This window comes from Aedes albopictus, chromosome 2, assembly GCF_035046485.1.
Source record: "Aedes albopictus strain Foshan chromosome 2, AalbF5, whole genome shotgun sequence".
Taxonomy (NCBI): Eukaryota; Metazoa; Arthropoda; class Insecta; order Diptera; family Culicidae; genus Aedes; species Aedes albopictus.
This window is the reverse complement of record NC_085137.1, coordinates 464451131-464467435: the sequence shown is the minus strand read 5'-3', so window position 1 is coordinate 464467435 and position 16305 is coordinate 464451131. Positions and strand designations below refer to the sequence as shown.

At 39.5% G+C, this 16305-nt stretch overlaps 1 protein-coding gene across 1 annotated transcript; it reads left to right on the top strand.

The window, feature by feature from the left end:
* The first annotated feature begins 1270 nt into the window (after positions 1-1270).
* Positions 1271-14482, top strand: LOC109418923 (uncharacterized). Its single transcript, XM_029870837.2, has 9 exons — positions 1271-1639; positions 8043-8122; positions 8209-8426; positions 8491-9255; positions 9313-9666; positions 12678-13064; positions 13141-13273; positions 13335-13745; positions 13807-14482. Exons 1-9 carry the CDS (start codon positions 1430-1432, stop codon positions 14387-14389), a joined length of 3141 nt encoding a protein of 1046 aa, XP_029726697.2. The 5' UTR covers positions 1271-1429; the 3' UTR covers positions 14390-14482.
* Positions 14483-16305: the final 1823 nt, after the last annotated feature.

The window sequence follows — 16305 nt, the reverse complement described above, 5'->3', positions numbered from 1 at the left end:
GTTAGTTTGTTAGTTTGTTAGTTTGTTAGTTTGTTAGTTTGTTAGTTTGTTAGTTTGTTAGTTTGTTAGTTTGTTAGTTTGTTAGTTTGATAGTTTGTTAGTTTGTTAGTTTGTTAGTTTGTTAGTTTGTTAGTTTGTTAGTTTGTTAGTTTGTTAGTTTGTTAGTTTGTTAGTTTGTTAGTTTGTTAGTTTGTTAGTTTGTTAGTTTGTTAGTTTGTTAGTTTGTTAGTTTGTTAGTTTGTTAGTTTGTTAGTTTGTTAGTTTGTTAGTTTGTTAGTTTGTTAGTTTGTTAGTTTGTTAGTTTGTTAGTTTGTTAGTTTGTTAGTTTGTTAGTTTGTTAGTTTGTTAGTTTGTTAGTTTGTTAGTTTGTTAGTTTGTTAGTTTGTTAGTTTGTTAGTTTGTTAGTTTGTTAGTTTGTTAGTTTGTTAGTTTGTTAGTTTGTTAGTTTGTTAGTTTGTTAGTTTGTTAGTTTGTTAGTTTGTTAGTTTGTTAGTTTGTTAGTTTGTTAGTTACGCTTATGCTCGTAAGAACCCGTTTAAAAGTATGTATTTCCTCCTTGTAGGTGTGTTTACTAAGTGTCCTTCAATGGTTTCAAGGATGCTTTCGTAACAACCAGTTGGATTAGTGACTTATCTGGTTCTATTTATGATTGCAATTTCTTACAATCCTTGAGTTTGGTTTTATTGGTATTATCCAACAGTTGCCACGACTTCATTGATCCACATCGAACAGTTTACTTCGTACTTGAAAAATACGTTTGTACCCTTTTCGAGTGCATTGAAACCATATAACCTAAGCACATGTGTACAGGGTAGATTACAGCCAATATGTACCAACAAGCTGTTTGAATATTAGCATGTAACGTAATAATCAGCTGTTTGTTGAAGAAATGGCGTTCAGTTCCGAAGGTCTCATTCTTTGTTCGAACTAGAATGCAACGCATGGAAACCAAATAAACAACTCGGATCTTCAAACGTTCCATTACGTCTCAAATGAACCATTCAGCTCAACACAACACTTCCTGGCGACACAATACGCATTGTCACATAATGCACCCAACCCACCCACCAAAACTCCAGTCAGTCCCAGGAAGCTCGGTCAACACCGTAAGGGTCGATGTCGTCGTCGCGTAAGTGTCGCCGCAACGTTTCGTAAATGCACCTCTAGGGATTCCCTCGGGAGTTTACCTGGTGGGACGCGTTGTCCTGTTGCGTTCAGTACTGGTGCGGCGGTCGAACGGGCGCGAACAAAACTCGGAACCTTGGCGAACAACTCCAACCTGATGGAGGAAAATTTTATTGCTTCTGCTGGACACAAGTGGACTAGCCAATTAGTCATCAATTAGTGGAAGTGAGAATTTGATAATTTGGGGATAAGCGTTCAACCAGGGCGTCAGATAGGTTGAAAGCGCTTCAATAAGTGCGCGGCAATGAAAAGAAGCTACATTGGAGTTGGTTGGATGTCTAGTTCAATGCTGAAACTGCTGTGGATTACGCTGATATGGATTACGCCGGGGATACAAGGATTGCCCAAAGTTTTCCGAACCAACGAGATATGTGGAGTTTACAATGGACATCGAGTCTATTTGGAGCTGGGAGATCGTGGGCAGCTCCAGGCTACCAATGTAACATTTGAAAGAGTAAGATTTTTTCACTTTCTGGGGGAATTTTTCCTTCGAGCTGTGAGTTCTGATTAGCGATGCCAACAACAAAGAACGTTAGAAAGACGCTAATTGGATTTACGAAAGCAAGAAACGCGTGTTTCACCATATAACTAAATACTACCCTGAGCTTATTGCTTTTTTGATAAACGAATCGAAAGGTTTGTCATTTTTTGAACTTGATCTGCCTTTTAAATATTTATTACATTGCACTTCTGGGCATTTTCTGGACGTTATTTATCTGTCTTTAGTATGAATTTGACGAACTGCACTAACTGTCCACACTAATCTTGGTTTTGTCTAATGGTAAGCTACCAAGCTTCTCCACATTTTTTAATTTTGATTTTATTCTTGTTTTTGTCCATCATCCTGTGTTTGAATGCACCATGCAAATGATTTGCGTTTCTAGGATCCTACATAGTAACGTCCCAACTGGGACAAAGCCAACTGCTCAGCTTAGTATTCTATGACATATGTAGAGTATCTTCGTATTCGGTATCTTCGTACGGTATACGATTGCAAAAAGTGGAAGCTCTCAGTTAATATCATTGGAAGTGATCATAAGCTATAAGATTATGAAAACTTTATTCAGATTCAGTATCATCATTTTTTTTTTAAATGAGCCAAAGATATATTCAAAGAAATTAGTTTGACATTTACTGACGCAAACGTAGCCGACAGCAAGTTTTTAGAGCTGATTTATATATGATTTATATGATTTATATGATACACAGCGATTTGATCTTCCCGTAAGTAAGGCCTAATCGGCCAGAACGAGTTAAAGGCCTAGGGCCTCCACCTGTCCCGACCTGTCCCGCTGTGAGGGTTGATTTCGACCGCAGGGCACCAGTATGACCTACGTAACCTGCTCCAAACCCTTGGACCGTCTACACTTGCCATTCTTCGAGTCCAAGCGCCACCTCATCTGTAATTCCAAGATGATGTGGGTAATAGCCGTTGAAACGGAATTCCAGCAAAACTCATCCCTACACATCCTCTGGACCAGATTGGCCGGAGCTGTGTCCTCCACACATGTTGCAAGCATACGGTCACGCATTGTGCAAAAAAGCAGGAACACGAACAAAACTTTTTTTTTAAGTTTTTATTTTTGTGTATTTTATCTTATTGCTACGTCTACACTTTCTAACAAAACGCCCAAGTAACCTAAAGCTCAGAAAAGAGAGCACTTTAGAGGCTAAGCAGCTTATTCCAGATTGCTCTTTAGCCTTCTAAGTAGCTTAATTTTTCAGTAATTTTGGGACTTGAAAGTTTACGTAAGGCACCCTACACACTACTCAAACGGTTTGACCAACATTGGCTCCGCCCCCAGATTGGTGGTTGAGTCGGTGCTGTGTTTGACCGTGTGTGATGCTGTTTGACGAACCGATTTGGCAGTTCGTCAAACCGATTTGACGGTTGACGGTTTGGTCGGCAAAAATCAAACCGGGTTGATTTTACTCAAACCAATGGTGGGCGGAGCCAATGTTTGACGAACCGATCGTACCGTGTGTAGTGCTGTTGCACAAACATAGTGCGATTTCATATGGGGAAGTATGTTGGTGCAACACGATTTGGCAGTTCGTCATACAGTTGCAAAAACATTCGCTGGTTCGACCAACCTGGGGGCGGTGGCAATGTTGGTCGAACGGTTTGAGTAGTGTGTAGGGTGCCTTAGGTAACTGGATAGTGGATAGCCTACTAAACAGCTTCTTATGGAACTTTGCCAAAATTCATGTAGATATGTATTTACAAAAATGTGTATTTCAGATTTAACACAACCTTGTTTATCAATGTCTGAAATTGCTCCCAATAATTATATTTCACACATGTGGGCTTCGTGGCCGAGCAATTAGTGGCGACAGTCGTTTAGATGTCTCGTAAGCCTCGGAGTGTGGGGTCGAATCCCGCTCCAGTCGGGGAAAACTTTTCGTCAAACTGAAAATTCTCCACTGGTCCACTGGGTGTTATATGTGTTGTCCGTTGTCTAATGTTAGTAATGTTCAGTCTGTGCGGCCTCTGGCCGAAGACGGTGTAATTGAATTTGTCTTTTTCGCTTCTATATAGATTTGAACTGGATTCTCTTATGTGGTAGACTGCTGACTTACCGCTGCGCTGCTGAAGACACTTTACAAAGTGATGCCAACTTTACTACTGTGTAATTGTGCAATTATCAACTATAGTAATTATAGTAATGTTGTAGAGCATAGGGCTCTCACGCAGTGGCTATTGGTTCGAATCCAGTGGTCGACATATTTTTTTTTTGTCGAACCTTTTATATTCATTGATTTGGTAAATTCATATTTGTCTTTTATTTGAGTATGCTTAAACAGTTGTTAAGTTGTTTAAACGGCGGATTTTCCTAAACCAGCACAAACCGGACATTTGGGAGAACCCGCATGGCCGAAACGATTGTAGATACTATCGGAAGCAACCATGGCCCGATGACCTGAGTTAGTTGGAATGTTATGGTACCTGTTAACCCAACTATCTCGGGATAAACCTGTGAGTCCACCTTCCTTTGGTGAAACTGTTCCACGCGCGCAGCCATTTGACTATGGAGTCCTGACTGACGCAGTCCTGCGCATGCCTCTTGTGTCGCGAATTTCGAAGCACTCTATGTCCGTCTAGATAAGGATACCGATAGGCACCAAATCAGCGATGACGCAGAGTGCATCGTGTGATACGGTATGGTACGCTCTCGCAACATTATCCTATAAGTGCCTTCAATAGTGTTGGTCAACGGAACCGTTTTCTCAGATCGAAGCTTTTTTGGTTCCGTTTCGGGTCCTGAGTATCTGTGTAAAATTTGAGCATGATCGGTTGCGTCTACACTTTGCGCATTGCAATTGAAATTTGTATGGGATTTTGTATGGGAAAACATACTTTTTTTGCATTTTTGTCATAACTTGAAAAAGTTTGTCTGAAACTTTTTAACCGATACTGTAAAATGATAGCCTAGGATGTTTGGAAAAACATTGTTGAAGACCGCAAAGCGGTCCGATGCTTGTGAAAATAGTTATAACCAACGAACCGCATGCATGTGTTTATGTTTTAACATGTAAAGGAATAACAATAGCAATAAAATCATGCTGTTTCGCCAAGCAATGCCAACGCTATAACTTTTTTCATAAGCATCAGATCACTTCGCGGTCTTCGGCAATGTTTTTCAGGACACCCTAGGCTATGTTTTCACTTTATCGGTTACATGGTTTTAGAAAAATTCGAGCTTGTTATGAGAGAAATGTAAAAAAGTGTGTTTTCCCATGTAAAACCCCATACAAATTTCAAACGCGATGCGCAAAACGTAGACATAACCGATCGTGTCCAAATTTTGCACACTTATTTGGGTCTTGAAATGGGATCAAAAAAGCTTTGATCTGATGGGATACCATTGAATTTATCATTTTTCCATATAAACGATGACCCACTCTAGCCTTCAAGCTTACCACGGTAGCTTTAAGCCATACCTTGCGTTTGCTGACATAAACCGCACACGGAGAAATCAAACTACCTAATTTTTGGGTCGATTTTACTCAAAGCTGTGTGTATCGAATAAACTTGTTACACAAAATTAGGTTGTTTTCTCTCTTTCCCCCACCGATGTTGTCAAAAACAAACAGAGATGCATCTACCCAATGGGGGTCCTTGAGCCCAATAAGCCAATTTTGAGTAAATGTAGGTATACTCAAATTTGGGTTGAATGAGGGGGGGGGGGGGGTCTTGGGTTGAATTTACCCACTGAAACCTCCATTTAAGTCGATGCGTGGCTGATCAAAAATATTTTTTACCGTGCAAGCGATGACTAAACTATACATTTTTATATTTTTTGACAAATCTCCTTTGTCATGCGAAGTGTTAAAAAATATAAAAGTCTTTAGTTTTGTCAATGCTTTTACGGTAAAAATTATTTTCGATAAGCCATGCATCGACTTAAATGGAGGTTTCAGTGTACTCTTAAGTATATTTTTTTGCTGGAGTTAAAGGCAATTTACCCAGTGTGGGTTTAATCGATTTACTCAAATTTGGCTTATTGGAGTTAGTAGTCCTATTCTTAGCGGGCGACTATGCTGTAGTCCTCTAAAAGCATTTCTTTGTACGAGATATTCTGGTGTTACTAGATATCTGCCAAAATGAGATCATGCTTATGAACCGGAACACTGCGGAATCAAGGGGCACGAGGAAGTTGACAGCCTGACTTCTCTGGGACACAGTGCTTGAAAAGTGAACCATGAAGCAAAATATATTCCTCTTTGGAACAGCGGTCGCAGTTGGTTCGGTTTTTCTTTGCTGATTGTGCCTGTTCGCCTTCAGTAGTAGCTGGCGCTGCGGACTGATCGTATTTTTCAAACGGGGCAGCAAATGGCAAAATCCCCGTAGCTCACAGTAAAGGACGTTTAAAATAGTTTCTTCTGTAAATCGACCTTTTATTACTGATTTACATGCTATCTTCGCATTTTAGTGTAATTTTGAGTGATTGCACGTCATAACTTACAATTACAAGACTGCTAATTTTGCATGTTTTACTCAAGTATTAGCTCATGCCAATGAGCAATTGGGAAATGTCCATGATCTATGCGGCCCTTAATTTTCTGCCAGAGCCGCCTATTATTCATTAAGGTGAAACGAGAAGTACCGAAAATAGGACACCCTGCTTAATTGTTATAACGCTTTACTTTGCTCATTATTGACGATACATATTTTTTATAGATAATCAAAACAAAGAAACATTATTTTGGGATCCTACATATAAACACTGTGAATTTGTATTATTTCTGCGTGAGGTGATGATGATATCTGGCACATTAGTTTACATGTCAATGTGAGGAAGGGGGAGGCAGTGATTATGCAATCACTTGCCCACGGCAGACCTCAAATTAGTCTGGGCCTGTGCAAGATCATCCCGATGTCGGAATGTCTGGATGAGTGGCTGTATGGCAGAGGTCATACGCGCCAACTTGTGACGTAGTTGGGGGGGTGTGGTTCAAGGCCTTAAAAAATCGATGAAATCCGGAAAATATTGACGCGATTGACCTAATTTAGGCATATTCACATGAAAACTAGTGCATTGAGCTGAAAAAAGTTGAGTTTTGTCCGATTTTGGAGAGCTTTGCCCCCCCAACGCGTATGGCAGATGTTCATGTTGATTGCCGTTTGGTAGGCGTAAACAGAAGGGCTACGTACAAAGTATGAAAAAAAGAGGCAGGGAGTGAATCGAGGATATTCTGTATACTAATCAGAAATAGTAGCAATTAGATCACCATACTTATTGCACCTTCAAAGGTCTTCGCGAGCCTTAGCCAACTTAATATGTCCCTTATGAACCTTCAAATACCTCTACAAAACTTTTACAAAACCTTCACGCACCTTTGGATATGTTCACTGATTTTTTGAGATTTTTCTGGTCATAGTATATTCGAGAACGTTCACACTATTTTGCAATCTTTCGCGAAACTTGGATTTTCGACACGGATCCCTGCCGATCATTACGGATCTTTAAGTACCTCCACGAGTACTAAATACGCTTGTAGATCTAATTGCTGTAAGAGCTCCTGGATGATTTATAACATTTGAATTGTAGCGTGGGTAATAGAGGTCGTTTTTTTGTCAAAGTTTTTTTTTAATTCCATTTCAGGTATTGAGTGACTGTACAAAATTTGAGCACGATCTTTGCGCTACACGATGCCTACACTTTGCGCATCGCGATTGAAAATTGTATGGGATTTTATATGGGAAAACTTTTTTTTTGCATTTTTCCTATAAAAAATAACATTATTCTAGTATAGCCTCAGATGTCCTAAAGAAAGCGATCCGAGTCTTGTGACAAAAGTTATAACCTACAGATTGCCTGAGTGTGCTTAATATGTAAAAAATAACATCAATAATAAAATCTCAATTGTTGGCCAGAATTGCCAAAAGTATATCTTTTTCCACAAGCATTGGATCGTTTTGCGGTCTTTGACAGCGTTTTTCGACGCATCCTGGGCTACACTTTTACATTAGCGGTTATATGGTATAGGTAAATTTTGAGCAACTTGTAAAATCCCATACAATCTCCAATCGCGATGCGCAAAACGTAGGCTAAACCAATCAAATTTTGCACAGTTGTTTGAGACGTTTAAGAGCCTTTAAAAATTTTGACCTGATTGAATCTGATCAATTTTGAATTTTCTCATACAACCTTGACCCACCCTGCTGAATAGTTCATATAAATATTGAATAGTACAATTTAAACTAGTGTAAATTAACTGGAATGTTGAACTAGCAATAGGCATATGGCATTGACTCACTCTTAAACTCAATTTGAAAGGATTACGCACAAAATGAGATCATACTTATTATACTTGTGTTCAACCACAATCATTACAACTCTGTTCTATTTTAGTCTCTGAATCAAACGTCACCGTCCGTCTGCTCCCTAGAATTGGTGACCTGCCCTTCGTGTAACTTCAAAATCTCATTAAGGTATGTGCTGGTCATATGACTGCATTTTTCGGTCTCTCTGTGCTGTGTACATATTGAGTAACAATTCTTATCCCCTGGCATCGCAGCTACAGCAACTTCCCCACGAAGTGTGCCGTTCACAATGAGCTACCGTGTCGATGCGATTACCTAGAATTTTCCGAGCCGCCTTTCGACGTGGAGCAATCTGGTCGACGCAACTGCGGCCATGACGTAGTCTACCAAACGCAAACCCGCTCGGTGTTGATCAGATTCATCTACTGGAGCAACCATTCGCATGCGTTCACTTTGGACTACGTGGCGGAAAGTGAGTTGGCTGTTAGGGGTTATGGGTCACATAACATCTTATGTAATCTTTTTAACCTTTAAAGGGAATCGCGAGACGCTGCAGGTGAACCCCGGTGCGATGCATAACCTGACGGGAGGGGCCCACACCAAGATAATAACGACCCCGTACTTTCCCTCGTATTATCCGCGGGACTTTGGCAAGGAGTACGTGTTGAACTGCAATGTGGAGGCTTGTCGGGTGAATGTGATCTTCAGCGATTTTCTGCTGGCCAAGACGTCGACGATGGAGTTCTACGATTGGAATGGGCAGAGGTTGCATGCAATTTCTGGAGCGAGTTTTCGACCTCCGGTGATTCAGAGTACGGGGCCTTCGATGATCATCAGGTTCTATGCAAATGGGGGATCTGGTTTGGGGTATAGAGCGAGAGTTTCGTTTTTGACGGTTGATAGTGCAGCGAATCCGTTGATGCTACCGGATACGAACTGTGGTGGAGTGGTTGAAAATGTAGGAGGAGCCATTACCATGATGAAGATGGTACAGAATATGGATGAGGGTCGAATATTCGACTGTATTTGGTTGATAAAGCCTCCGAATACGTACGCTCATTTGAAGACTCACTTGTCGTTGCGGATCGACACGTTCGAGAAGATGGGACCAAATTCATTGTTGACGGTGGTTCAGGGTACGAGCTCCGATGGCGGAATCTTGGATGTTATAAGGCCCAATGCTGGAAGTCAGGGGAAAGGTTATGTTACGCCATTGACTTCGGGATTTTATGTGCATTTGCGTGCTACGTTTATAATACAGTCTAGAATGGCATTGGTATACTCAGCTTTTAGTTATCTAGGTAAGGGTTTTTCAAGAATCAAATAAAATCTGTAATTTAATGAAGACTTTATTATAGATTGCTACATGGGATCGGAATTTTTGTGTCAGAACAGAAAGTGTATTCCAATTCAGCTGCATTGTGATGGATTTGATCATTGCGGAGATGGCAGTGACGAACCGTCGAGTTGTGAAGCCCAATGGGAAACGGAGCGCATTGATCGCCGATGGTACTCTCACACACCGAATTATTACTTTCCAAAGATGGATCGCTATCCGGATCTTCGGACGGCGACTCTCATATTCATTGCAAGTGCTTTTGGACTGGTGATGTTGATTTCGGTGTTCATCATCCTGTTGTATCGTACCGGAAATCGTGCTAGGCAGCAACGCGAGCTGCAGAGTCAGCTGCAGACCATCAGTGAGCTGTTAGGTGAGTACCTTTCTTTTAGCGATTAAGCATTGGCGGAAAGGTTTCTCGGTGAGGAAAAAAGGGGGGGGTATAGTGTAAAGACTGTCAAGACAGTGTAGAAGCTGTCATAGATAAATCCGCGGTAGACCGGATTGAGAGGCATGTGAACATGGCTGCTAGCTACAATGGGAGGTCCCCACATAACTTCACTTTAAGGCGAAACTGGAAACATTTCCTCATTTTTTTGGTTTTTGATTTTTAATTAAATAAAGAAGCAATATTTTCAAAATCGGTTTTCGTGGATGGATCGAGGTATCTTCTGAATTTTTTTGAGGTGGAAAATGTTTTCCATTTATGCAGAAACCATTTTTTTGTGAAATTTTATTCAAAAATTTCACTGGACAGTTCTAAAACTACAAAATGCTTCGAATTTCATCCGAAGTGCAGAAATTACAACCCGAATTTCGTTTCCCGTAATCTCGGAATTCTACCGAAAAAATGATATTTTACCAAAAACAAAAATGCTGAAATATAACGCCGGATTTCTGCTTTCTTATATATTTTTTTATCGAGAATTACAGAAATTCGATGAAAAAGCTGCAGAAATATATTAAGTTTCGATGGGAAAACCCGCAAAACTTAATAGTTTTACAATTTCGACACTTTTTAAATTCTGACAAAAATTCTAAGTACTAAAATATTCTACTAAAAATGCTGACGTTTCGCATGCAGTTTTATTTCGGAATTTTGAAATTTTGTGAAATTTCTAGTGAAATGTAATATTTTTTTGTTAGAATCACAAAAAAAGATAATTCACTAGAAAAATCCGAGTTTTCGCAACAAAATTTCAAAGTTCCGTTGATTTTTTTCCACGGAATTTTGAAATTTTGCGATAAGAACTCAGATTTTCTAGTGAAATGTGATATTTTTTGTTACAATTGCAAAAAATGTTATATTTCACTAGAAAAATCCGAGTTTTCGCCACAAAATTTCAAAATTCCTTTGATTTTTTTTTCAGAAAATTTCGGATTTGTTAAATTTTTTAATTTCCATGATTCCGTACAAAAATAACAAGTTTCTCTTCAATAACACGTTGGAAATTTTAGTAGAACTTTCTCACTTGAATTGCTAGCGAAAAAAAAACACTTCACTACTATGTGCTGTTCTTTTTAAAAAGAAAAACTAAAATATGGAACTAAAAACTAAAAAAATGAGGCCTATCTGTAGTGGAATTTGATCGTCCTTTTCTAGTTTTTCCTAAAATTTTTCATTTTTTAGTTTTTCTTTTGTAAAATAAAGTAATAGTAAAGTTTTTTTTTTAATTTTAACTAGTAATTCAACTTAGTTTCTTCCAATAATCCAGCAATTGGGTTTTTAAAATTAGCTTTTTAAACGAAAGAGCACTTTTTTCTGAGCCACTATGATTTTTTTTTCAGATTTTTAGAACTTTATTTTGATACCTAACATCAATTTTAAAAGAGATTTTTTCAAATCACCTTTTGACAGTTGGGCAACTGCTTGACAGCTCCGCCCAGTACGAAACCGGACGAGGGGTGATTCATTGGATCGCTCCCGTACAAACTTTAAATCGATTTTTAAATAGGTTCTCGGGCACCAAAACTCATGAAAATTTGGATTTCGGCTCAGTTTGGCATGTAGATTCAGAATATGGAATTATCTCAACACCGTTAAAGAAGCCAATTAAAGAAAATAGTTTCCATCATAATAATAACTAACCCCCATCAACAACTTTGAAATTCCGGTCAAATTCAAAATAAAAAAAAAAATTAAAAAAAACCAAGAAAATCATGAATAATGGAGTCGTTGATCTCCTTTACCCACGTTACGGAGAAGAGGAGCGTGGCCGAGAATAGATGTTTTCATGTCTTTTCTACTTCAACTTCCAATTGGATAGCTGATCTTTCCCAAATGTCTATCCATAAGTAATTGGAATAAGGTTATCTAAGTTTTTAGCATTGCAACTTCCAGTATGTAATCTAAGAATTTCTCCATTATCACGCAACGCAACGCAACGTAATAATGGAGAAAGAATTCAAATATTTCTCCACAAATAATAGTAATAGTCCACGGTGATTATTCTTACTGTTTTTGAGGCTTATCCAATTTTTTTCTAAATCCGACGAAAACTTGAAAAATTCTTCGAAATAATAAAAATCCGTCATAAATTCAAAAAAAATCAACAAGGGAGCATCCATTTAGTACGTCACGCAATATTTGGAAGCGCAATATCTAATACATTGCTTGTCACACTTTCCAAAACCCCCCCCTCTCCACTATGAGCGGATTCTGACGATTTTCTTGAAAATTTAAAGGGAAGTTCAAAAAATTTTGGCACAAATTGCGATGAAATTACTGAGAATCAGATGGAAAATTTAAAAAAAAGTAAAAATCAAGTGAAAACTGTATTTTGATGAAAATTTCAAATTTTAACCGAAAACTTTAAATTTCACAGAACATTCTGAAATACTGACATAAACCTTTGAAACTCCACCAAAACTTCAGAAATTCTGTGATTGCGGTAGAAAATAAAAAATGAAGAATAAAGATAGTTCAATAATTGAATTTTGTTCAAATTTTTTCTTCAACAAATTATCCGCAATTCGTTAATAACCTTGACCAGAAATTTGCCTGAAGCGATCTCTTGGATTCCTGGAAGATCTTCTCAGGCAATCTATTGGAAAGTTTCTGTTCTAGAAAAAAATCAAGCAGAGGCTCAAGAAGCACTTATATTGCAGCTTCCGTTAAGATTCCAGCAGAAACAGGGTAGTTTTTGGACACAACTGTGAAAGAAGTTCTGAAGGAACATCCACTGAAATTTTTTGTGGAATATTTGAAGGACTATGTGACAACATTGCCTAGAAAACTTGAGGTGTTTCTCACGTTTTTAGCAGAAAACATTGGACGATTATTTTATCAGGAAGAATTTTTAAAGATTCAGAGGTCTACTACGCCAATGATGATGTAGTAGTTAGACATTTTAGAAAGACCCTCAGTGAATGTTATTGTTACAGATAGCAACAGTCCACGTGGACCCGAAGATGTGGACGAACCACCGATGTATGAAGCTCCGCCAGATTATGACGAAATAATTAAGGTTGGAATGGATGATGACATCAAGAGGAAGCGCAGGCGCCATTCGTCTTCCGCTTCCGGGCGACGAAGCCGTATGAGACGATCCCGACGTCCGAGTAATGTGTCGGAGAGTAACAATCCGATATTGGAGGTACGTTTGCCTCCGGAGATGGATAATGAAAGGCCTTCGACAAGTGCGACGCACTTGCAAGTTCCGTATGGGTTAGATGGAGGTCACCATGCTTCCGATTATGAGGACGACGATCTGCATGAGCAACGTTGGGATCAATCGGAACCAGATTTCTTCATGTCATCGCGTATTGTCGGTGAGTTGAAATATTGATTTGGATACTTCGTGGAATGATCAGGGTTGATAGTTCTGACATAGAATGTCGTTTGCAGAAGCTTCAACGTCGGCTTCGACGAGCCAGAGTCACAGCGTTGGCTGCCAAACAACATCAGGGTCAGCTCCATCCGGCAACTCGTCGAGCCCTCCACCGACGTACGATGATTCGCAGTTCTTCCGCCATAATGGGTAAGATTGTGATGATCACGATTCGTGTTCACCATAAGCTTCATGACTTACTTGCTTACAGGATCCACGACAACCAGGCCGCATCAAATTCGGCGTCAGATTCAGACAACTTCTCACGTGGCTTTGCAGAGGAACCTCCTAATGTCACGCTATCTCTGAACGAAACACCACAGCAATCTACCGAGCGACTAGCTACCACATCAGTATTAACACCAATTGGAACCACATGCAGTACTTCATCAACTTCAATACCAAAACCTCAACACATATGGAGTCAAACTACTCGCATTCAGCGCCCTTGGTTGGCATTCAGCGGAGAAGATGGCAACACTGCTAGCTGTGTGCCGACCATAAACACCCCTCCAAATGACTTCAGCAGTCAGCAAATGTTCAGATCTACAGACACAACCCAAATGAAAGAGATGGATGCTTACTTGCTAGCTTACGGATCCATTTCCAACGAAGATCTGGGGTAGCTATAGCACTTCCACAATAACCTTGGTGTAATCCTACAACTTTGTTCAATATTTCAGATCTTCTGGAGCAGCCAGCAGTACTACTGAAAGAACCGCCTGCTCCCACCTACCATCGACCTGCTCATTCGCGAGAAACTCCTGCACTTGTTCGTCGATTGGTTCCAACGCCCGTAGCTTGGCGTCCAACAACTATGACTATATTGCCCAGAACTGTCCCTGTTGCAGGGAATCCCAGATTTTTCGCAGCTCTTTGTGCCCGAAGTGCAAACCTCCGCCGCTGGCTCCCACGCTTCCGGCGAATCTCTGCTCCTCATGCGGAGGAAAGATCTCCCTTCAGGAAAGCCCGAACTCCGACGGCGGTGGATCATCGCAACCGTCCGCTTCGGCAACAGCAGCCCTACCGGGTACAGCCGTTCGGTTGTGCAACTGTTTCCCGAAGTTCCCTTCGCAGCCCAGCATGGTGACACGGAGCGGTTCCGCCAATGTGATAAACCCCAGCCCGGCGGTAGCGGTTCGACCGATGTCCGTGGATCAGATTGAAGCGAGCGGTGCACGGCGCAGTGTTGCCAGTTTGACGAGTAACTTTGAGGCGTTCTTCAATTCGCACCTTGGCATCCCGGGTGCTTCAATGAGATCTTGATCGGTAGATAGTGTGTAGATGTTATGTTGTTTTGAAGTGAGGTATTTCGGATCTATTGAATAAATTGGGACTAATTGGTTTCATCAAGAATGACCAATATGCGTTTTTTTTGGGTTTCTATTTTGCTCTAGGTTTGCTCTTACCAATATTATAAATATGTTATTTTTCACTTTCCAATGCAATTAAAGTTTTTTTTTGTTCAGCTATAATCATCTTCATAGTAAATAACAAAAAATATCTCTCATCTAGGAAAAATCTTACTTGCTAAATACCTTCGCGGTATTTTCTTCGTTTCCGCTAATGGTATAGGAAAATAAGCAAATCACCGTTTTTTTTTTGAATCATATTATTTTGCTGTTTTTATTTTTAATATTTTTAATATTCAAAGCTACGAGTTTCACCTAATTTTACATTCACTAGCATTGTTTGATTTGGTTGTGCTAATACGTTTTGTAGACTATGAGTTTGTTTAATGTTATTTAAGTTTGCTAAGGTTAAGTTTCTTTTTACAGGGATGTTGTTTTTTGTGGAATGGGAAAGGTACACAATTTGGCTTGAATGAATCATCTGGTTTGGGACGCAACATGAAGGTCGGAGCTTTATGTTCGTAACATAACGTCCAAAGTAGTTTTTTTTGTTAAATTTGATTACGTATTGAAACTTTTGGATGCCATATCCCAAGTTATTGGACCTCGGATATAATGAATTCAGGTTGATGGTTCCATAAGAAATAAAACATCTCTGCATCTAAAAAAAATTGCCTGCCAGCTTTTCCAACGTTGGAGTAATAGAGGTCCTTGTGAAATGATAGCCATCTCGAAAGAAAACGGTTTGGCCCTTGTGCTGGCCGCACTGTCTCATATTAAAAATAAAACTGGGTAAGACTGATGAACAAAACATAACTATGATTAGAGTAGAAATATCGCAGAAACAAAAATAGAGAACAAAATTAAAACAAAAATATAAGTTTTAATTTTAAAAGTTTTAAAATGAATTTCTGAATTTGATTTTCTTTGAACTCCTTGAGGCATTTTTTCATTAACTCCTTCAGGGATTTCTCCAGAAACTCCCTCAGTGATTCCTCCAGGGATTATTCGGGTATGCCTCAAGTAATTCCTTCTTGAATTCATCCAGGAATTTCTTCAGGAATTTTCCTGGAATTCTTTGAGAGATTTTTCTTTAAAGGATTCATCCAAGAACTCCTTCAGGGATTTGTTCTCAAATTCCCTCAGCGATTTCTCCAGGAACTCCTTCGTGGATTTCCATAACAACTTCTTGAGGGATTCCTCCGAGAATCGCTTCAGGGATCGCTCCACGAACTCCTTGAAGGAATTTACCAAGAATTCCTTCAGAAATTTCTCTTGGAGTTCTTACAGATATTTCGTTTGGAGTTTGTTAAACTTTTTTTTTTTTTAATTTCTTGAAGGGTTCTCCCAGAACCTTCAGGGCGATTTCTCCAGGGATTTATTTAGGGAAGAGTTCCTGGAGAAAGTTCTGGAGAAGTCCTTGGAGAAATCTCTGAAGGAGTCCTTGAAGCAGTTCCTGGAGATTCAGATATACCTCTAGAACTGTTTTTTTTTTTAATTTTTCCTGGAGTTCAATCAAAGTTTCCTGAAGAAGATCCTTTCCTCCAGGTTTTTGTTTCTTGAATTCCTCCGAGGTAATTCCTTTAGGTAATTATCGAGAAAGTTCATCTTGGTTTTCTTCACAATTTTTTTCCAGGAATTTCTTCCGGGATTCTTTCGAGATTTTTTTCCAGGAATTTCTACAGGTTTTTTTCAGAAATTTCTTCAGAAGTGTCTTCAGGGTTTCCTTCAAAAATTCCATCACAGAGTCCTCTAAGAATTTCATCAGTGATTCTTTGAACAGTTCCTTCTGGGATTTCCCCAGGATTTCCTTCAGAGATTTCTCCTTCA